Genomic DNA, 23,305 nt, shown 5'->3' with positions numbered 1-23,305 from the left:
CCCACCTACTGGGAAGTAAACACCACCTACTGGACAGTAAACCCATCTACTGGACAGTAAACCCACCTACTGGGAAGTAACCACCACCTACTGGACAGTAAACCCATCTACTAGACAGTAAACCCACCTACTGGGAAGTTAACACCACCTACTGGACAGTAAACCCACCTACTGGACAGTAAACCCTGCCAACTGGACAGTAAACACCGCCTACTGGGCAGTAAACCCCGCCTACTGGGCAGTAAACCCCGCCTACTGGACAGTAAACCCCACCTACTGGACAGTAAACCCGCCTACTGGACAGTAAACCCCGCCTACTGGGATGTAAACACCGCCTACTGGGCAGTAAACACCGCCTACTGGACAGTAAACACCACCCACTGGACAGAAAATCCAGCCTACTGGGAAGTAAACACCGCCTACTGGACAGTAAACCCCGCCTACTGGACAGTAGACCCACCGACTTGACCGAAAACACCGCCTACTGGACAGTAGACCAACCTACTGGACAGTAAACCCCACCTACTGGACAGTAAACCCCACCCACTGGACAGTAAACCCCACTTACTGGACAGTAAACCCCGCCTACTGGACAGTAAACCTCACCTACTGACAGTAAACCCCGCCTACTGGGAAGTAAACACCACCTACTGGACAGTAAACCCCGCCTACTGGACAGTAAACCCCGCCTACTGGGAAGTAAACAACGCCGACTGGACAGTACACACCGCCTACTGGACAGTAAACCCCCACCTACTGGGCAGTAAACCCCACCTACTGGACAATAAACCCCACCTGCTGGACAGTAGACCCACCTTCTGGACAGGAAACACCACCTACTGGACAGTAAACCCGCCTACTGGACAGTAAACCCCACCTACTGGGCAGTAAACCCCGCCTACTGGGCAGTAAACCCCACCTACTGGAAAGTAAACCCATCGACTGGGAAGTAAACACCACCTACTGGGCAGTAAACCCACCTACTGGGCAGTAAACTCCACCTACTGGGCAGTAAACCCCACCTACTGGACAGTAAACCCATCTACTGGACAGTAAACCCACCTACTGGACAGTAAACCCACCTACTGGGAAGTTAACACCACCTACTGGACAGTAAACCCACCAACTGGGCAGTAAACTCCACCTACTGGGCAGTAAACCCCACCTACTGGACAGTAAACCCATCTACTGGACAGTAAACCCACCTACTGGGCAGTAAAACCCCACCTACTGGGAAGTAAACACCACCTACTGGACAGGAAACCCCACCTACTGGACAGTAAACCCCACCTACTGGACAGTAAACCCATCTACTGGACAGTAAACACCACCTACTGGACAGTAAACCCCACCTACTGGGATGTAAACACCACCTACTGGACAGTAAACCCCGCCAACTGGACAGTAAACACCGCCTACTGGGCAGTAAACCCTGCCTACTGGACAGTAAACCCCACCTACTGGACAGTAAACCCCACCTACTGGACAGTAAACCTCACCTACTGGTCAGTAAGCCCCACCTACTGGACAGTAGACCCATCTACTGGACAGTAAACACCGCCTACTGGACAGTAAACCCATCTCCTGGACAATAAACCCCACCTACTGGACAGAAAACCCCACCTACTGGACAGTAATGCCCACCTACTGGACAGTAAACTCCACCTCCTGGACAGTAAACCCCGCCTACTGGACAATAAACCCCGCCTACTGGACAGAAAACCCCACCTACTGGACAGTAATGCCCACCTACTGGACAGTAAACTCCACCTCCTGGACAGTAAACCCCGCCTACTGGACAAGAAACCCCGCCTACTGGACAGTAAACCCCACCTACTGGACAGTAATCCCCACCTACTGGACAGTAAACACCGCCTACTAGGCAGTAAACCCCGCCTACTGGACAGTAAACCCCACCTACTGGACAGTAAACCCCACCTACTGGGCAATAAACACCACCTACTGGACAGTAAACCCCGCCTACTGGACAGTAAACACCGCCTACTAGGCAGTAAACCCCGCCTACTGGACAGTAAACCCCACCTACTGGGCAATAAACACCACCTACTGGACAGTAAACCCCGCCTACTGGACAGTAAACACCGCCTACTAGGCAGTAAACCCCGCCTACTGGACAGTAAACCCCACCTACTGGACAGTAAACCCCACCTACTGGACAGTAAACCCCACCTACTGGACAGTAAACCCCACCTACTGGGCAATAAACACCACCTACTGGACAGTAAACCCCACCTACTGGACAGTAAACCCCACCTACTGGACAGCAAACCCATCCACTGGTCAGTAAGCCCCACCTACTGGACAGTAAACACCGCCTACTGGACAGTAAACCCCACCTACTGGACAGTAAACCCATCCACTGGACAGTAAACCCCACCTACTGGACAGTAAACACCGCCTACTGGACAGTAAACCCCACCTACTGGACATTAAACCCACTTACTGGACAGTAGACCCATCTACTGGACAGTAAACCCCACCTACTGGACAGTAAACACCGTCTACTGGACAGTAAACCCCACCTACTGGACAGTACACCCCACCTACTGGACAGTAAACCCACCTACTGGACAGTAGACCCATCTACTGGACAGTAAACACCGCCTACTGGGCAATAATCACCAACTACTGGACAGTAAACACCGCCTACTGGGCAATAATCACCAACTACTTGGAAGTAAACACCGCCTACTGGACAGTAAACCCACTTACTGGACAGTAGACCCATCTACTGGACAGTAAACCCCACCTACTGGACAGTAAACACCGCCTACTGGACAGTAAACCCCACCTACTGGACAGTACACCCCACCTACTGGACAGTAAACCCACCTACTGGACAGTAGACCCATCTACTGGACAGTAAACACCGCCTACTGGGCAATAATCACCAACTACTGGACAGTAAACACCGCCTACTGGGCAATAATCACCAACTACTTGGAAGTAAACACCGCCTACTGGACAGTAAACCCCACCTACTGGACAGTGGACCCATCTACTGGTCAGTGAAACCCCGTCTACTGGACAATAAACACCGCCCACTGGAAAATAAACTCCGCCTACTTGACAGTAAACCCGCCTACTATACAGTAGACCCTGCCCACACACGGCATCTGGAGAAACACATGCAGAGTGTGGAGGTAAACACGCAGTGTCTGGATACACACAGTGTCTGGATATACACACACAGTGTCTGGATAAACACACACAGTGTCTGGATATACACACACATTGTCTGGATATACACACACACAGTGTCTGGATAAACACACACACTGTCTGGATATACACACACACAGTGTCTGGATATACACACACATTGTCTGGATATACACACACACACAGTGTCTGGATAAACACACACAGTGTCTGGATAAACACACACAGTGTCTGGATATGCACACACAGTGTCTGGAGATACACACACAGTGTCTGGATAAACACACACAGTGTCTGGATATACACACGCAGTGTCTGGATAAACACACACACTGTCTGGATATACACACACAGTGTCTGGATATACACACACAGTGTCTGGATAAACACACACAGTGTCTGGATATACACACGCAGTGTCTGGATAAACACACACAGTGTCTGGATATACACACACAGTGTCTGGATATACACACACAGTGTCTGGATAAACACACACAGTGTCTGGATATACACACACAGTGTCTGGATAAACACACACAGTGTCTGGATATACACACACAGTGTCTGATTATACACACACAGTGTCTGGATATACACACACAGTGTCTGGATAAACACACACAGTGTCTGGATATACACACACAGTGTCTGATTATACACACACAGTGTCTGGATATACACACACAGTGTCTGGATATACACACACAGTGTCTGGATATACACACACAGTGTCTGGATATACACACACAGTGTCTGGATAAACACACACAGTGTCTGGATATACACACACAGTGTCTGATTATACACACACAGTGTCTGGATATACACACACAGTGTCTGGATAAACACACACAGTGTCTGGATATACACACACAGTGTCTGGATATACACACACAGTGTCTGAATATACACACGCAGTGTCTGGATAAACACACACATTGTCTGGATATACACACACAGTGTCTGGATAAACACACACAGTGTCTGGATATACACACACAGTGTCTGGATATACACACACATTGTCTGGATATATACACACACAGTGTCTGGATAAACACACACAGTGTCTTGGATAAACACACACTGTGTCTGGATAAACACACACACTGTCTGGATAAACACACACAGTTTCTGGATATACACACACAGTGTCTGGATAAACACAGACAGTGTCTACATATACACATACAGTGTCTGGAGATACAGACACCGTGTCTGGGTATACACACGCAGCGTCTGGACTAGCACACGCAGTGTCTGGATATACACAGACACTATCTGGATATACATACGCAGTGTCTGGATATACACACACAATGTCTAGATATACAGACACAGTGTCCGGATAAACACACAGAGCGTCTGGCTATACACACACAGCACCTGGATATACACACGCAGTGTCTGGATATACACACACAGTGTCTGGATATGCACACACAGTGTCTGGATATACACATACAGTGTCTGGATATACACACACAGTGTCTGGATAAACACACACAGTGTCTGGATATACACACACAGTGTCTGGATAAACACATGCAGTGTCTGGATTAACACACACAGTGTCTGGATATACACACACAGTGTCTGGATAAACACACACAGTGTCTGGATAAACAGACACAGTGTCTGGATAAACACACACAGTGTCTGGATATACACACACAGTGTCTGGATATACACACACAGTTTCTGGAGATACACACACAGTGTCTGGATATACACACACAGTGTCTGGATATACACACGCACTGTCAGTATATACACACACAGTGTCTGGATATACACACACACTGTCTGGATATACACACACAGTGTCTGGATATACACACGCAGTATCTCGATATACACACACAGTGTCTGGATATACACACGCAGTGTCTGGATAAACACACACTGTGTCTGGATAAACACACACAGTGTCTGGATATACACACACAGTGACTGGATATACGCACACAGTGTCTGGATAAACACACACAGTGTCTGGATAAACACACACAGTGTCTTGGATAAACACACACTGTGTCTGGATAAACACACACACTGTCTGGATAAACACACACAGTTTCTGGATATACACACACAGTGTCTGGATAAACACAGACAGTGTCTACATATACACACACAGTGTCTGGAGATACAGACACCGTGTCTGGGTATACACACGCAGCGTCTGGACTAGCACACGCAGTGTCTGGATATACACAGACACTGTCTGGATATACATACGCAGTGTCTGGATATACACACACAATGTCTAGATATACAGACACAGTGTCTGGATAAACACACAGAGCGTCTGGCTATACACACACAGCACCTGGATATACACACGCAGTGTCTGGATATACACACACAGTGTCTGGATATGCACACACAGTGTCTGGATATACACACACAGTGTCTGGATATACACACACAGTGTCTGGATATGCACACACAGTGTCTGGATATACACACACAGTGTCTGGATAAACACACACAGTGTCTGGATATACACACACAGTGTCTGGATAAACACATGCAGTGTCTGGATTAACACACACAGTGTCTGGATATACACACACAGTGTCTGGATAAACACACACAGTGTCTGGATAAACAGACACAGTGTCTGGATAAACACACACAGTGTCTGGATATACACACACAGTGTCTGGATATACACACACAGTTTCTGGAGATACACACACAGTGTCTGGATATACACACACAGTGTCTGGATATACACACGCACTGTCTGTATATACACACACAGTGTCTGGATATACACACTCAGTGTCTGGATATACACACACAGTGTCTGGATAAACACACGCAGTGTCTGGATATGCACACACAGTGTCTGGATATACACACACGCAGTATCTGGATATACACACACAGTGTCTGGATATACACACGCAGTGTCTGGATAAACACACACTGTGTCTGGATATACAGACACAGTGTCTGGATATACACACACAGTGTCTGGATATACACACACAGTGTCTGGATAAACACACACAGTGTCTGGATATACACACACAGTGTCTGGATATACACACTAAGTATCTGGATATACACACGCAGTGTCTGGATAGACACACACAGTGTCTGGATATACACACGCAGTATCTGGATAAACACACACAGTGTCTGGATAAACACACACAGTGTCTGGAGATACACACACAGTGTCTGGATATACACACACAGTGTCTGGATATACACACACAGTGTCTGGATAAACACACACACTGTCTGGATATACACACACAGTGTCTGGATATACACACGCAGTGTCTGGATAAACACACGCACTGTCTGGATATACACACACAGTGTCTGGATAAACACACACAGTGTCTGGATAAACACACACAGTGTCTGGATATACACACGCAGTATCTGGATAAACACACAGTGTCTGGATATACTCATGCAGTGTCTGGATATACACACACAGTGTCTGGATATACACACGCAGTATCTGGATATACACACACAGTGTCTGGATAAACATACGCACTGTCTGGATATACACACACAGTGTCTGGATATACACGCGCAGTGTCTGGATAAACACACACAGTGTCTGGATATACACACACAGTGTCTGGATAAACATACGCACTGTCTGGATATACACACACAGTGTCTGGATATACACACACAGTGTCTGGATAAACACACACAGTGTCTGGATAAACACACGCACTGTCTGGATATACACACACAGTGTCTGGATAAACACATGCAGTGTCTGGATAAACACACACAGTGTCTGGATATACACATGCAGTATCTGGATATACACACACAGTGTCTGGATATACACATGCAGTGTCTGGATATACACACACAGTGTCTGGATATACACACGCAGTATCTGGATATACACACACAGTGTCTGGATAAACATACGCACTGTCTGGATATACACACACAGTGTCTGGATAAACACACACAGTGTCTGGATATACACACACAGTGTCTGGATAAATACACACAGTGTCTGGATATACACACACAGTGTCTGGATATACACACGCAGTGTCTGGATAAACACACACAGTGTCTGGAGATACACACACAGTGTCTGGATATACACACGCACTGTCTGGATATACACACACAGTGTCTGGATATACACACACAGTGTCTGGATAAACTCAGACAGTGTCTGGATAAACACACACAGTGTCTGGATATACACACACAGTGTCTGGATATACGCACACAGTGTCTGGATAAACACACGCAGTATCTGGATATACACACACAGTGTCTGGATAAACTCAGACAGTGTCTGGATATACACACACAGTGTCTGGATATACACACACAGTGTCTGGATAAACACACACAGTGTCTGGATATACACACGCAGTGTCTGGATATACACACGCAGTGTCTGGATAAACACACACAGTGTCTGGAGATACACACACAGTGTCTGGATATACACACGCACTGTCTGGATATACACACACAGTGTCTGGATATACACACACAGTGTCTGGATAAACTCAGACAGTGTCTGGATAAACACACACAGTGTCTGGATATACACACACAGTGTCTGGATATACACACACAGTGTCTGGATAAACTCAGACAGTGTCTGGATAAACACACACAGTGTCTGGATATACACACACAGTGTCTGGATATACACGCACAGTGTCTGGATATACACACGCAGTATCTGGATATACACACACAGTGTCTGGATAAACATACGCACTGTCTGGATATACACACACAGTGTCTGGATAAACACACACAGTGTCTGGATATACACACACAGTGTCTGGATATACACACACAGTGTCTGGATATACACACGCAGTGTCTGGATAAACACACACAGTGTCTGGAGATACACACACAGTGTCTGGATATACACACGCACTGTCTGGATATACACACACAGTGTCTGGATATACACACACAGTGTCTGGATAAACTCAGACAGTGTCTGGATAAACACACACAGTGTCTGGATATACACACACAGTGTCTGGATATACACACACAGTGTCTGGATATACGCACACAGTGTCTGGATAAACACACACAGTGTCTGGATATACACACACAGTGTCTGGATATACACACACAGTGTCTGGATATACACACACAGTGTCTGGATATACACACACAGTGTCTGGATATGCACACACAGTGTCTGGAGGATCCCTTGGGGCCTTGGAGGGAAGTAAGCGGGGAGGTGTGGGCGCAAGTTTTGCATTTCTTGTGGTTGCAGGGGAAGGTGCCGGGAGTGGAGGTTGGGATGGTGGGGGGTGTGGACCTGACGAGGGAGTCACGGAGGGAGTGGTCTTTTTGGAATGCTGATAGGGGAGGGGAGGGAAATATATCCCTGGTGGTGGGGTTCGTTTGGAGGTGGCGGAAATGACGACGGATGATACACTGTACATGGAGGTTGGTGGGGTGGTAGGTGAGGACCAGTGGGGTTCTGTCCTGGTGGCGATTAGAGGGGCGGGGCTCAAGGGCGGAGGAGTGGGAAGTGGAGGAGATGCGGTGGAGGGCATCGTCGATCACGTCTGGGGGGACATTGCGGTCTTTGAAGAAGGAGGCCATCTGGGTGGTACGGTTTTGGAATTGGTCCTCCTGGGAGCAAATGCGGCGGAGACGAAGGAATCGGGAATATGGGATGGCGTTTTTACAGGGGGTAGGGTGGGAGGAGGTGTAATCTAGGTAACTGTGGGTGTCGGTCGGTTTATAGTAAATATCCGTGTCGATTCGGTCGCCCGAGATAGAAATGGAAAGGTCTCGGAAGGGGAGGGAGGAGTCTGAGACGGTCCAGGTAAATTTGAGGTCAATCAAAAGGCACAGATAAGGAAGCTGACATAGCTTTATCAGGAATGTTTTTTGATCAGATCAGTGGGACTGAACGGGAACAGCTCGGTAAACAAACAAGTATCTTTAGCTCTGCTAAGCTGATTGAGTTACAGCAGAAAGATGAGAACTTAAAACAGTTACATCAAAAGGCATATACAGAGGAGAGTGAATGCATCCTTCTGTGTTATTACTGAACAAATGATGTCTTATTGAGGAAATGGAGACCATCACACATTCAAGCAGATGAGAACTGGGCAGAGATTCATCAAATTGTTTTGCCAGTAGGGCATAGAAAGGAGGTGCTGTTAGTGGCACATGAGCTACACTTGGAGTTTATTTAGGGGTGAGGAAAACACAGGTTAAAACACAAAGACATTTTTTACTGGCCTGGATTACACAAGGATGTAGTTGAATTTTGCCAGATGTGTCACACAAGTCAGCTCATGGGAAAACCACAGACAGTAATAAAAGCCGGCACCTTTAATACCTATTCCAGCATTCGAGGAATCTTTCACAAGAGTCTTGATTGATTACATAGGTCTACTACCTCAAACAAAAAGAGGGAATAATTATTAATAATAATGGATGTGTCGACTAGATTTCCAGAGGGAATTCCTTTAAGCAACATCACAGCTCAAAGGGTTGTAGAAGCAATTGTTTTACTAGATATGGACTACCAGTAGAGATCCAGTCAGATCAAGGATCAAAGTGAAGGCAGCGTTTGGTATACTTTCCTTTATTGGTCAGAGTATTGAGTACAGGAGTTGGGAGGTCATGTTGCAGCTGTACAGGACATTGGTTAGGCCACTGTTGGAATATTGCATGCAATTCTGATCTCCTTCCTATCGGAAAGATGTTGTGAAACTTGAAAGTGTTCAGAAAAGATTTACAAGGATGTTGCCAGGGTTGAAGGGTTTGAGCTACAGGGAGAGGCTGAACAGGCTGAGGCTGTTTTCCCTGGAGCGTCGGAGGCTGAGGGGGCGATCTTATAGAGGTTTACAAAATTATGAGGGGCATGGATAGGATAAATAGACAAAGTCTTTTCCCTGGGGTGGGGGAGTCCAGAACTAGAGGGGCATAGATTAGGGTGAGAGGGGAAAGATATAAAAGAGACCTAAGGGGCAACTTTTTCACCCAGAGGGTGGTACATGTATGGATTGAGTTGCCAGAGGATGTGGTGGAGGCTGGTATAATTACAACATTTAAGAGGCATTTGGATGGGTATATGAATAGGAAGGGTTTGGAGGGATATGGGCTGGGTGCTGGCAGGTGGGACTGGATTGTTAAAAATCACACAACACCCGGTTATAGTCCAACAGGTTTAATTGGAAGCACACTAGCTTTCGGAGCGATGTTCCTTCATCAGGTGATGAAGGAGCGTCGCTCCAAAAGCTAGTGTGCTTCCAATTAAACTTGTTGGACTATAACCTGGTGTTGTGGGATTTTTAACTTTATACACCCCAGTCCTTCACCGGCATCTCCGAATTGGGACTAGATTGGGTTGGGATATCTGGTCGGCATGGACGAGTTGGACCGAAGGGTTTGTTTCCGTGCTGTACATCTCTATGACCCTGACACTATGCTGCTCTCTCTTTTTCCCTCTCTTCTGCTTTTAACCGTAACTCAAACTGTTCCATTTCTGGTGCCCTTTCTCTTTCTCTCACCTCTAACTCAAGCTGCTTCATTTGCAATTGAATTCTTGCCATCTCTACAGATTCTGGATAATGATCAGCCTGGGAGAATGAATAGTTGCTAATGGGGACTGTTAGTGGCTAACAATGGGTTGTGTGTCATAGCAGACCATGTGATAACAAGGCCTGGTGTATGGGGAGGGTGGTTGAGGTGAGGACTTGGGAGGTGTCTCAAACCCCAAAACTGTGCTGAGCTTTGCTGGAGCACTGCAGCAAGCCATAGTGTTAGGTGCAGTCGTCAGGGGTAAATGTACAGTTGGGGGAATGGGTCTGGGTGGGTTGCTCTTCGGAGGGTCGGTGCTTACTTGTTGGGCTGAAGGGCCTGTTTCTATACTGTAGGGAATCTGATCTAATCATTTAATACTTTCTTAATATTCATCATGTGTTAACGTAGACTAGATTGTAGGAAGTGCAGGTAGAGTGCAGCTTCATCTGGAAGGTGTGTTTGGATGTTGGATACCGAGCACGGAGGAGGTAAATGGACAGGTGCAGGGGAAGATGCTGTGGGATGGCATTGGGAGCGAAGGAAGAGTGGACCAGGGTGTCCCAGAGGGAACGGTTCCTGGGAATGGTTGACAGGAAGAGGAGGGGAATATGTTTCCACTTGTGGCTTCCATGCAGAGGTTGCCACTGATGATCTTCTGGATGTGGATGCTGTTGGAATGGTAGGTAAGGACAATGGGAACTGTTGTAAGAGGGAAGAGAGGCAATGAGGGTTGGACTGGATACTGGTGGCCAGCCTATCCCCAGAAATGGAAGCAGAGATGTTGAAGGAGGGAAGGGAGGAGTCAGAGACGGACCAAGTCAGGGTGAGGGCGGGGTGGAAATTGGAAGTGAAATTGATAAACCTTTCCAATTCCAGACGGGAGACAGCACTGACGATATCATCGTCATATCGGAGAATGAGTTGGGGGTGGCAGCCGGAATAGGACTGGAACAAGGAATGTTCCACGTACCCTACAAAGTCACAGGCTTAACTGGGGCCCAAGCAGGAAGCCATGGTCACCACTCCGACCTGGAGAAAGTGAGAGGGTTTGAAGGAGAACTTGTTGAGGGCGAGGATAAGCTCGGCCAAGAGGAGGAGGGTGGTGGGGGGATGGGGACGATTCAGGCCTTTAATCCAAGAAGAAGCAGAGAGCCCTGAGACCGTGCTGCTGAGGAATGGATGGCGAAAGAGATTACATGCACACGGTAAAGAGGAGGTGACTGGAGCCCACAAACTGGAAATTCCAAAACCGACGTGAAGTGTCAGAGGAACCGCGGATGGAAGGGACTGAACAACGGGAGGAAAAAATCGAATTGAGGAAGGAACAGAGGAGCTCTGTGAAGTAGACTTCACTTATAGTGAGGGTTTGACCATGAGGTCCCTGTTCCCAGATATGGAGCACAACTTACAACACACTTCAGTTCATTATTTATTATTAGATCAATGTTTATTGATTATTATTATTATTATTCATTATTTATTGTTGACAATGATTATTAGATCCTCGTTTAATAGTGTTAAATATTTATTACTCTTCATAATTATCAATTATTTCACATTATTTATTTTATGTATTTTAATAATTATTGTTTGTAATTCATTTATTGTGTTTTAATTATTTTTACTCAGCATTTATTTTTATCTATGTATTGTTTACTAAGAATATTATTTATTTATCCTTTACCAGAATTTACCACATATTTATTGTTTATTTAAAATGTAATACTTTCTTAATATTCATAATTCATGCATGTGTTAATGTTTGTAGCGCAGTATTTGTGGGCAGCACGGTGGCACAGTGGTTAGCACTGCTATCTCACAGCGCCAGAGACCCGGGTTCATAATCCCACCTTGAGCAACTGTCTGTGTGGAGTTTGCAGATTCCCTGTGTCTGTGTGGGTTCTCTCTGAGTGCTCTGGTTTCTTCCCACAGTCACAAAGATGTGCAGGTCAGGTGAATTGGCCATGCTAAAATTGCCCATAGTGATGGGTGTGGGTGGGTTGCTCTTGTAAGTAATCTAATTTATTATTATTATTTGGCATTGTTCAGTAGGCCAGAACTTAATAATAGTTAATGAGTGGATATACACTTAATGGTAAGGTCCTGGGAAGTATTGCCGAACAAAGAGACCTTGATGTGCAGGTTCATAGTTCCTGGAGTGACAGGATAGTGAAGAAGGTGTTTGATATGCTTGCCTTTGTTAGTGAGTGCATTGAGTGTTGGAGTTGGGAGTCATGTTTTGGCTGTACAGAATGTTGGTTGGGCCAATTTGGGAACACTGTGGTCATTACTGGTCTCCCTGCTATTGGAAGGATGCTGTGAAACGTGAAAGGATTCAGAAAACATTTACAAGGATGTCATCAGGGTTGGAGGATTTAATCTATAGGAAGAGGCTGGATCTGTTTTTTCTGGAGCATCGGAGGCTGAGGGGCAATCTTATAGAAGTTTATAAAATCATGAGGAGCGTAGTTAAGGTGAATACTCAAGATCTTTTCCCCAGTATGGTGGAGTCCAAAACTAGAGGGTATACATTTAAGATGAGAGGGAAAAGATTTAAAAGGCACCTGAGGGGCAACCTTTTCACACAGAGGGTGGTGCGTGTATGGTTTGAATTGCCAGAGGAAGTGATGGAGGCTGGTACAATTACACCAATTAAAAGGCATCTGGATGGATATATGAATAGGAAGCGCTTAGATGAATATGGGCCAAATGCTGGCTAATGGGTCTAGATTGCAGTAGGATATCTGATTGGCATGGTTGAGTTGGACTGAGGGGTCTGTTTCTGTGATGGATATCTCTCGATGACTCTAATTACTATATTTTTTTTATTATTTATGATTAGTATTGTTATTATTCATTATTTACTCTGCATCTATTTATGATTTATTGTAACTGTCATTACTTGCTATTTACTACACGTTTATTCACTCATTTACTATTATTTGCTGTGTATCTATTTACTCATTCTTTATTATTTAACATTTTAATGATGATTGCTCATTATTTAGTACTTATTGATTTGTTAGTTAATTATTTACAAACATTAATGAGCACTGTTTGTTATTTACTCCATTTTATTATTCCTTAGTTATTATGTAGCATATATTTGATTGTTTATTTGTTTATTTTATCCTGATTATTATTTACTATTGTTAATGAACATAACTCATTTGCTGTACATTTATTTTGCATTGTATTTAATGATAATTATTTGTTATTTACTGTATATTTATTTACTCATTATTTACTGTTAATTATTATCATTCATAGTACAATTAACGTTTATCATTTACCATTATTAATGATCATAATTCATTGGCTGCTTCTTTTTTATTTAATGATTTTTATTCATGTACTGTCCTTTTATTGTTTATTATTTAATGTTATTAACGATCTTTATTCATTGATGTTTTTTATTGTTTATTATTTATTGTTATTATTGGTCTTTGTTCATTTTCAATATTTTAATTGTTTATTATTTATTGTTATTAATGATTGTTACTCATTTATTGTATTTTCACTGTTCATTGTTTAATGTTATTAATGATCTTTATTCATTTTCTGTATTTTAATTGTGCATTATTTAATGTCATCAATGATCTTTATTCATTTACTATATTTATTATTTATTATTTACTGGTATTAATGATTGTTACTCATTTTCTGTATTTTAATTGTGTATTATTTAATGTAATTAATGATCTTTATTCATTTACTGTATATTTATTGTTTATTATTTACAGTTATTAATGAACTTTATTCATTTTCTGTATTTTAATTGCGTATTATTTAATGTCATTAATGATCTTTATCCATTTACTATATTTATTGTTTATTATTTACTGGTATTAATGATTGTTACTCATTTTGTGTATTTTAATTGTGTATTATATAATGTAATTAATGATCTTTATTCATTTACTATATATTTATTGTTTATTATTTAGTTATTAATGATCTTTATTCATTTTCTGTATTTTAATTGTGTATTATTTAATGTAATTAATTATCGTTATTCATTTACTGTATATTTATTGTTTATTATTTACAGTTATTAATGAACTTTATTCATTTTCTGTATTTTAATTGTGCATTATTTAATGTCATTAATGATCTTTATTCATTTACTATATTTATTGTTTATTATTTACTGGTATTAATGATTGTTACTCATTTTGTGTATTTTAATTGTGTATTATTTAATGTCATTAATGATCTTTATTCATTTACTGTATATTTATTGTTTATTATTTAGTTATTAATGATCTTTATTCATTTTCTGTATTTTAATTGTGCATTATTTAATGTCATTAATGATCTTTATTCATTTACTGTATATTTATTGTTTATTATTTACAGTTATTAATGTACTTTATTCATTTTCTGTATTTTAATTGTGCATTATTTAATGTCATTAATGATCTTTATTCATTTACTGTATATTTATTGTTTATTATTTAGTTATTAATGATCTTTATTCATTTTCTGTATTTTAATTGTGCATTATTTAATGTCATTAATGATCTTTATTCATTTACTGTATATTTATTGTTTATTATTTACTGGTATTAATGATTGTTACTCATTTTGTGTATTTTAATTGTGTATTATATAATGTAATTAATGATCTTTATTCATTTACTATATATTTATTGTTTATTATTTAGTTATTAATAATCTTTATTCATTTTCTGTATTTTAATTGTGCATTATTTAATGTCATTAATGATCTTTATTCATTTACTGTATATTTATTGTTTATTATTTACTGGTATTAATGATTGTTACTCATTTTGTGTATTTTAATTGTGTATTATATAATGTAATTAATGATCTTTATTCATTTACTATATTTATTGTTTATTATTTACTGGTATTAATGATTGTTACGCATTTTGTGTATTTTAATTGTGTATTATATAATGTAATTAATGATCTTTATTCATTTACTGTATATTTATTGTTTATTATTTAGTTATTAATGAACTTTATTCATTTTGTGTATTTTAATTGTGTATTATTTAATGTAATTAATGATCTTTATTCATTTACTGTATATTTATTGTTTATTATTTAGTTATTAATGAACTTTATTCATTTTCTGTAGTTTAATTGTGTATTATTTAATGTAATTAATGATCTTTATTCATTTACTGTATATTTATTGTTTATTATTTAGTTATTAATGAACTTTATTCATTTTCTGTAGTTTAATTGTGTATTATTTAATGTAATTAATGATTTAGTGTATATTTATTGTTTATTATTTACTGTTATGGATGATCTGTACTCATTGCCAATTTTTATTGATTATATATTGTTATTAACGGTCTTTATTCACTTGTTATTCTTATTATTGACCGTTATTTGTGACTTTTATTCATTGACTGTATTTTTATTGCTTGTTGTTTCCTTTGTTAATGAGTTTAATGTATTTTTATTAGTGACTGTTATTAATGTTTTTCATTCATTGAGCGAATGTTTATTATTATTTAATGTTTTTAATGATTTTTATTCATTGATTGGACTTTTTGTTTATTTTTATTTTATTGATTGGCGGTTTTCCCAATGACCCCTGACCCCTGACCCCGTCTGAGCGCGGGAAAAGGGTGGCCGTGAAGAAAATAAACCAGAGGGGGGGGCTCGGATTGTAATTCCCCTTTTAAATCCTGAGGGGAAACAGAAACAGAAATAAGTGAGTAAATAACAGTTTTAAAAATATAATTGTTTTTCTCGCTTACACACGTTCTCTTCCGGTTGAACCTTTCCCCCTTGACTTCCGTTTCTGGTCCCGCTCGTCTCCCACGTGACCCTCCCCGTGTGCGCGCGTGCGCGTGCGTCTCCCGCTGGAGGGGAGAGGGGGCGGGGCGGGGCACCGCGTCAATTTCCGGTTCGGGTCCCGCCCAGCCCAGCCGCTGCCGTGAGCGCCGCTCAGGGTTGTTGGTTTCCGGTTCCGGTCTCTCTCTCTCTCTCTCCCACCCACCCCCCCTCAGTCACGTGTTGCCGGCGGGTAGCAGCGGGAGCGGAACAGTTCCGGGCAGAGCGGCCGCTGTCCTGTCGTTCAGCGGGTGGTGGGTGTGGGGAGAGGTGAGGGTTCATTGTCCCTGAGGGGGTGGGGGGGTAGGGGTCTGTGTTGTCCCTGAGGGGGTGGGGGTAGGGATCTGTGTTGTCCCTGAGGGGGTGGGGGTAGGGGTCTGTCTTGTCCCTGAGGGGGTGGGGGTAGGGGTCTGTCTTGTCCCTGAGGGGGTGGGGGTAGGGGTCTGTGTTGTCCCTGAGGGGGTGGGGGGTAGGGGTCTGTGTTGTCCCTGAGGGGGTGGGGGTAGGGATCTGTGTTGTCCCTGAGGGGGTAGGGGGTAGGGGTCTGTGTTGTCCCTGAGGGGGTGGGGAATCTGTGTTGTCCCTGAGGGGGTGGGGGGGTAGGGATCTGTGTTGTCCCTGAGGGGGTGGGGGTAGGGATCTGTGTTGTCCCTGAGGGGGTGGGGGTAGGGATCTGTGTTGTCCCTGAGGGGGTGGGGGTAGGGATCTGTCTTGTCCCTGAGGGGGTGAGGGGTAGGGATCTGTGTTGTCCCTGAGGGGGTAGGGATCTGTGTTGTCCCTGAGGGGGTGAGGGGTAGGGACCTGTGTTGTCCCTGAGGGGGTGAGGGGTAGGGATCTGTGTTGTCCCTGAGGGGGTGAGGGGTGGTAGCGATCTGAATAATCCTTTTGTTTCTGGGGGAGGAGGACCGAGACACCCGCGGGGGGAGGAGGGAGGGGGGGTGAGGGTAGGCAGAGGCTAGGCAGAAAGAGGCTGAGGACCGCCAGGTCACCAAGCCGAGAAGTAGGGGGTAGTAACTGGGAAGTCGTGTTTGTGTGGAGTGTGGGGTGGGGGCTCGTCTGGGATTGAGTGTCGTACGTCAGCTGACCAGGTGCTGAGAGCCTGGGCGGATAGGAACCAGGGGTCGTTGGGTAGATCAGAGGGGGAACAATAGATCATTGAGTGCCCAGGCAGAAGGAGATCGGAGATCGCTGGAGACCCAGGCAGAGAGGGATCGGAGATCGTTGGGGATCCAGGCAGAGAGGGATCGGAGATCGTTGGGGATCCAGGCAGAGAGGGATCGGAGATCGTTGGGGATCCAGGCAGAGAGGGATCGGAGATCGTTGGGGATCCAGGCAGAGAGGGATCGGAGATCGTTGGGGATCCAGGCAGAGAGGGATCGGAGATCGTTGGGGATCCAGGCAGAGAGGGATCGGAGATCGTTGGGGATCCAGGCAGAGAGGGATCGGAGATCGTTGGGGATCCAGGCAGAGAGGGATCGGAGATCGTTGGGGATCCAGGCAGAGAGGGATCGGAGATCGTTGGGGATCCAGGCAGAGAGGGATCGGAGATCGTTGGGGATCCAGGCAGAGAGGGATCGGAGATCGTTGGGGATCCAGGCAGAGAGGGATCGGAGATCGTTGGGGATCCAGGCAGAGAGGGATCGGAGATCGTTGGGGATCCAGGCAGAGAGGGATCAGAGATCGTTGGGGATCCAGGCAGAGAGGGATCGGAGATCGTTGGGGATCCAGGCAGAGAGGGATCGGAGATCGTTGGGGATCCAGGCAGAGAGGGATCGGAGATCATTGGGGATCCAGGCAGAGAGGGATCGGAGATCGCTGGGGGCCCAGGCAGAGAGGGATCGGAGATCGCTGGGGGCCCAGGCAGAGAGGGATCGGAGATCGTTGGGGATCCAGGCAGAGAGGGATCGGAGATCGCTGGGGGCCCAGGCAGAGAGAGACCGACAGGCCTTTGGTCTACAGCTAAGGAGCAAAGGGCAGGTTTCATCACCAGTGAAAGGAGCTGAGAGCAGTCACCCCGTGGTGCCCAGTGTTACCCTTCTGCCGCTGCTGCAGCCCCACACCCGTGCTCCTGAGGTGAGGCAGCGCTCCCCCAGCCTCCTGTCTCCCCTGCTGCTGAGCCGGACGGCCCACACGTTCCTGACACGCGGTAGCCTGCCCATCCAACTGCGGATACGAGGGGGGGCGTCCCCTGAATAGGGAAACATGGCGAGCTCCGACGTCCTGGAGTACAACGATATCTACCAGGAGCTGAAAGGAATAATGGTGTGTACTCGGACGACGGGCAGGGGGTTTGCTGGGAGGAGGTCTGAACTGCGGGACTGTGCGGGAGTGAACGTCTCTCTTGGCGCGGGGAGGGGTTGGTGGAAGATACAGGGTCGGGGGCAATTGAGACGGTGTGGCCCGATATTGGATTTTGGGTGTTCGTTCTCGGTGTGTGGGCATCACCGACTGCTCCAACATTTGTTGCCCAAGTAGGAGTCGACCAGATTTCTGTGGGTCTGGACTCACGTAGGTATGGTCGACAGATTTCTCTCCCTTAAGGAGACGGGTGAACCAGATGGGAGTTCACAAATCATCGACAAGGGATTCGTAGTGACTTATTGGCCTCTTGATGCTGCACTCTCTTTGTTTTTTGATTGATTTCCAAATCCCAGGGTGTGCCATGGCAGGATTTGAACCCAGGTCTCCAGACCATTACCTGGGTCTCCTGATGAAGGGCTCCAGCCCGAAACGTCGATTTTTTTTTTTCCCCTGCTCCTAAGATGCTGCCTGACCTGCTGTGCTTCTCCAGCACCACTCTAATCTTGACTCTGGATTAATTGCCTAGCAATACACAGAGTAGTAATGCCTTCCCAGCGGTAGTGGTGGGAGCAGAGTCATTGGGGACACATAAGCGACAGCTGGACAGGCCCATGGAGAGCAGTGAGTTGAGGGGTGCGTAGGTTAAGTTACTATATTTTACATTAGGATTAAATCTCGGCACAACATCGTGGGCCGAAGGGCCTGTTCTGTGCTGGACTTATCTATGTTCTATGATAATATCATTGGGCCATCGCCTCCCGTTAAATGGGGGATGGGGTCACATCTGTCCTGGGAGTAGTCGGAAGGTGCTTGTGTGGAAACGTTGCGCATTAACCTCCTGATCTCCATTGGGGGATGGTAAGCCCCTCGTGATAGTGAACGCCTCGATTCAACCCCCCCCCCGAGACTTCTCTGCTTGACCACCCTCCCCAAGAGGGTCCACGCACCCTGAGATCATGGAGCAGTACGTCATGGAAACAGACCCTTCGGTCCAACCCGTCCGTGCTGTCCCAGATATCCCAACCCAATCTAGTCCCACCTGCCAGCACCTGGCCCATATCCCTCCAAACTCTTCCTATTCATATACCCATCCAAATGCCTCTTAAATGTTGTAATTGTACCAGCCTCCACCACATCCTCTGGCAGCTCATTTCATACACGTACCACCCTCTGGGTGAAAAAGTTGCCCCGAGGTCTCTTTTCCCATCTCACCTACACCCTCTCGTTTTAGATGATAGATTAGATTCCCTACAGTGTGGAAACAGGCCCTTCAGCCCAACCAGTCCGCACCGACCCTCCGAAGAGTAACCCATTTCACTCTGACTAATGCACCTAACACCGTGGGCAATTTAGCATGGCCAATTCACCTGACCTGCACGTCTTTGGACTGTGGGAGGAAACCAGAGCAAACCCACGGAGACACGGGGAGAATGTGCAAACTCCACACAGACAGTTACCCCGAGGCTGGGATTGAACCGTGGCGCTGTGAGGCAGCAGTGCTAACCACTGAGCCACTGTGCCCCCTGAGGAAAAGTCTTTGTCTATATATTCTTTTCATCCACCTCGTGATGTCATAAGTTTTTATAAGATCACCTCTTAGCTCCAGGGAAAACAGCTCCGGCCTGTTCGGCCTCTCCCTATAGCTCCAACCTGGGCAGCATCCTTGTAAATCTTTTCTGAACCCTTTCAAATTTCACAACATCCTTCCTTGAGGAGGGAGACCAGAATTGAAAGCAGTCTTCCAAAGGTGATCTATCCAGTGTCCTGTACAGCTGCAACATGATCTCCCAACCCCTGTACTCAATGCTCTGACCAATAGCATACCAACTGCTGCCTTCACTATCCTGTCAGTAGTCTCTCAGTCCCTGGTCGGGTGGGTGAAGGTGGGGATCTCGGGTTTGTGTACAGAAGTCTGTTTTAACCTCTGACCTCTCGCTGCAGATTGATGGCCGTCTGCGACTCAGCCACCACACCATCGTCTTTAAGAACAGCAAGACTGGGAAAGTGGACAGTGTACAAGCCTCAGATGTCAGCGATGGAGTGTGGCGTCGAGTGGCCAGGGGCTACGGTATCAGGCTACAACTGAAAAACGGCAACCTCTGCAAGTTTGATGGATTCCGCGAAGGGGTGAGTGTAGACAGAGAGACCGGGCCTGGAGCTCTCGCGAAGGAGTGTCTAACTATCTCCCCCCGCCACGGACAGGGCAGCACGAGAATTCTGTCTGAAAACTCTTTTTCACCCAACCCATCGCACCTACCTCCAAGGTGATCTCCTCTTGTCACGTTCCATCTACCCCACTCTCTCCCTCACCCAATCACGAGGGTAAGTGTCCATTATCCCTCAGCTCCCTCAAAGTGTCTAACTGAGGGATATAGAGACCAGAACTGTGCACAGTGCTCCCAGTGTGGGTCTAACTGAGGGATATAGAGACTGGAACTGTGCACAGTGCTCCCAGTGTGGGTCTGAGGGATATAGAGACCGGAACTGTGCACAGTGCTCCCAGTGTGGGTCTAACTGAAGGATATAGAGACCGGAACTGTGCACAGTGCTCCCAGTGTGGGTCTAACTGAGGGATATAGAGACCGGAACTGTGCACAGTGCTCCCAGTGTGGGTCTAACTGAGGGATATAGAGACCGGAACTGTGCACAGTGCTCCCAGTGTTGGTCTAACTGAGGGATATAGAGACCGGAACTGTGCACAGTGCTCCCAGTGTGGGTCTGAGGGATATAGAGACCGGAACTGTGCACAGTGCTCCCAGTGTGGGTCTGAGGGATATAGAGACCGGAACTGTGCACAGTGCTCCCAGTGTCGGTCTAACTGAGGGATATAGAGACTGGAACTGTGCACAGTGCTCCCAGTGTGGGTCTAACTGAGGGATATAGAGACTGGAACTGTGCACAGTGCTCCCAGTGTGGGTCTAACTGAGGGATATAGAGACCTGAACTGTGCACAGTGCTCCCAGTGTGGGTCTGAGGGATACAGAGACTGGAACTGTGCACAGTGCTCCCAGTGTGGGTCTGACTGAGGGATATAGAGACCAGAACTGTGCACAGTGCTCCCAGTGTGGGTCTGACTGAGGGATATAGAGACTGGAACTGTGCACGGTGCTCCCAGTGTGGGTCTAACTGAGGGATATAGAGACTGGAACTGTGCACGGTGCTCCCAGTGTGGGTCTAACTGAGGGATATAGAGACTGGAACTGTACACAGTGCTCCCAGTGTGGGTCTGACTGAGGGATATAGAGACTGGAACTGTGCACGGTGCTCCCAGTGTGGGTCTAACTGAGGGATATAGAGACTGGAACTGTACACAGTGCTCCCAGTGTGGGTCTAACTGAGGGATATAGAGACTGGAACTGTGCACGGTGCTCCCAGTGTGGGTCTGAGGGATACAGAGATGGGAACTGTGCACAGTGCTCCCAGTGTGGGTCTGAGGGATACAGAGATGGGAACTGTGCACAGTGCTCCCAGTGTGGGTCTAACTGAGGGATATAGTGACTGGAACTGTGCACAGTGCTCCCAGTGTGGGTCTGACTGAGGGATATAGAGACTGGAACTGTGCACAGTGCTCCCAGTGTGGGTCTGAGGGATACAGAGATGGGAACTGTGCACAGTGTTCTAAGTGTCCTCTCGATTTGAAACATTAGTTAATTGTTTCTCCATGGATGCTGTCTGACCTGCTGTGATCTCCAGCACTTCTCGTTCTCAGATCAGATTCCAGCGTCTGCAGGTAATTGCTTTATTGACCTGAACTCCTCTACCCCTTGCTCTCTCCGCTCTCGCTGTCATATGGACTCTCTCTTGTGGGAAACTCCCGAATTCTCCCTGTTTGGCAATGATTCAGTTAATTCCATACTCTGTCAGGAGGAGGTGCTAGAGTCATTGAGTCCAGCCCTAATACCTAGTGTTTTGTTCTGGCAGGATTTTGACAAGATGGCAGATTATTTCAAATCCCATTACCAGGTGGAGCTGCAGGAGAAGGAGATGTGTGTGAAGGGCTGGAACTGGGGAACGGCTCGGTTTAACGGTGAGTGACTTATCCTTTGTGTCAGAAAAGCTTGGATTAATGCTGAGGCAGTGCGGCGCTGTCGGAGGGTCAGTGCTGAGGGGGTGGGCACTGTCGGAGGGTCAGTGCTGAGGGGGTGGGCACTGTCGGAGGGTCAGTGCTGAGGGGGTGGGCACTGTCGGAGGGTCAGTGCTGAGGGGGTGGGCCCTGTCGGAGGGTCAGTGCTGAGGGGGTGGGCACTGTCGGAGGGTCAGTGCTGAGGCAGTGCGGCGCTGTCGGAGGGTCAGTGCTGAGGGGGTGGGCACTGTCGGAGGGTCAGTGCTGAGGGAGTGGGCACTGTCGGAGGGTCAGTGCTGAGGGGGGTGGGCACTGTCGGAGGGTCAGTGCTGAGGGGGTGGGCACTGTCGGAGGGTCAGTGCTGAGGGGGTGGGCACTGTCGGAGGGTCAGTGCTGAGG

At 46.0% G+C, this 23,305-nt stretch overlaps 2 protein-coding genes across 2 annotated transcripts in view; both read left to right on the top strand.

Moving 5' to 3' along the window:
• Nucleotides 1–23,305, top strand: part of LOC140468458 (uncharacterized) — a 1,057,462-nt gene that overhangs the window by 251,938 nt on the left and 782,219 nt on the right. The window lies entirely within an intron of this gene.
• The window catches only part of LOC140468551 (FACT complex subunit SSRP1-like), a 39,051-nt gene continuing 34,389 nt past the window's right edge, over nt 18,644–23,305 (top strand). Inside the window, exons 1-3 of the mRNA XM_072564643.1 lie at nt 18,644–18,804; nt 20,785–20,970; nt 22,765–22,870. Coding sequence (XP_072420744.1) covers nt 18,745–18,804; nt 20,785–20,970; nt 22,765–22,870 — 352 coding nt within the window. The 5' untranslated portion in view covers nt 18,644–18,744. The remainder of the gene's footprint in view (nt 18,805–20,784; nt 20,971–22,764; nt 22,871–23,305) is intronic.

Source organism: Chiloscyllium punctatum, chromosome 47 (genome assembly GCF_047496795.1).
Source record: "Chiloscyllium punctatum isolate Juve2018m chromosome 47, sChiPun1.3, whole genome shotgun sequence".
NCBI classification, from domain to species: Eukaryota; Metazoa; Chordata; class Chondrichthyes; order Orectolobiformes; family Hemiscylliidae; genus Chiloscyllium; species Chiloscyllium punctatum.
This window is presented reverse-complemented; position numbering and strand designations above follow the sequence as displayed.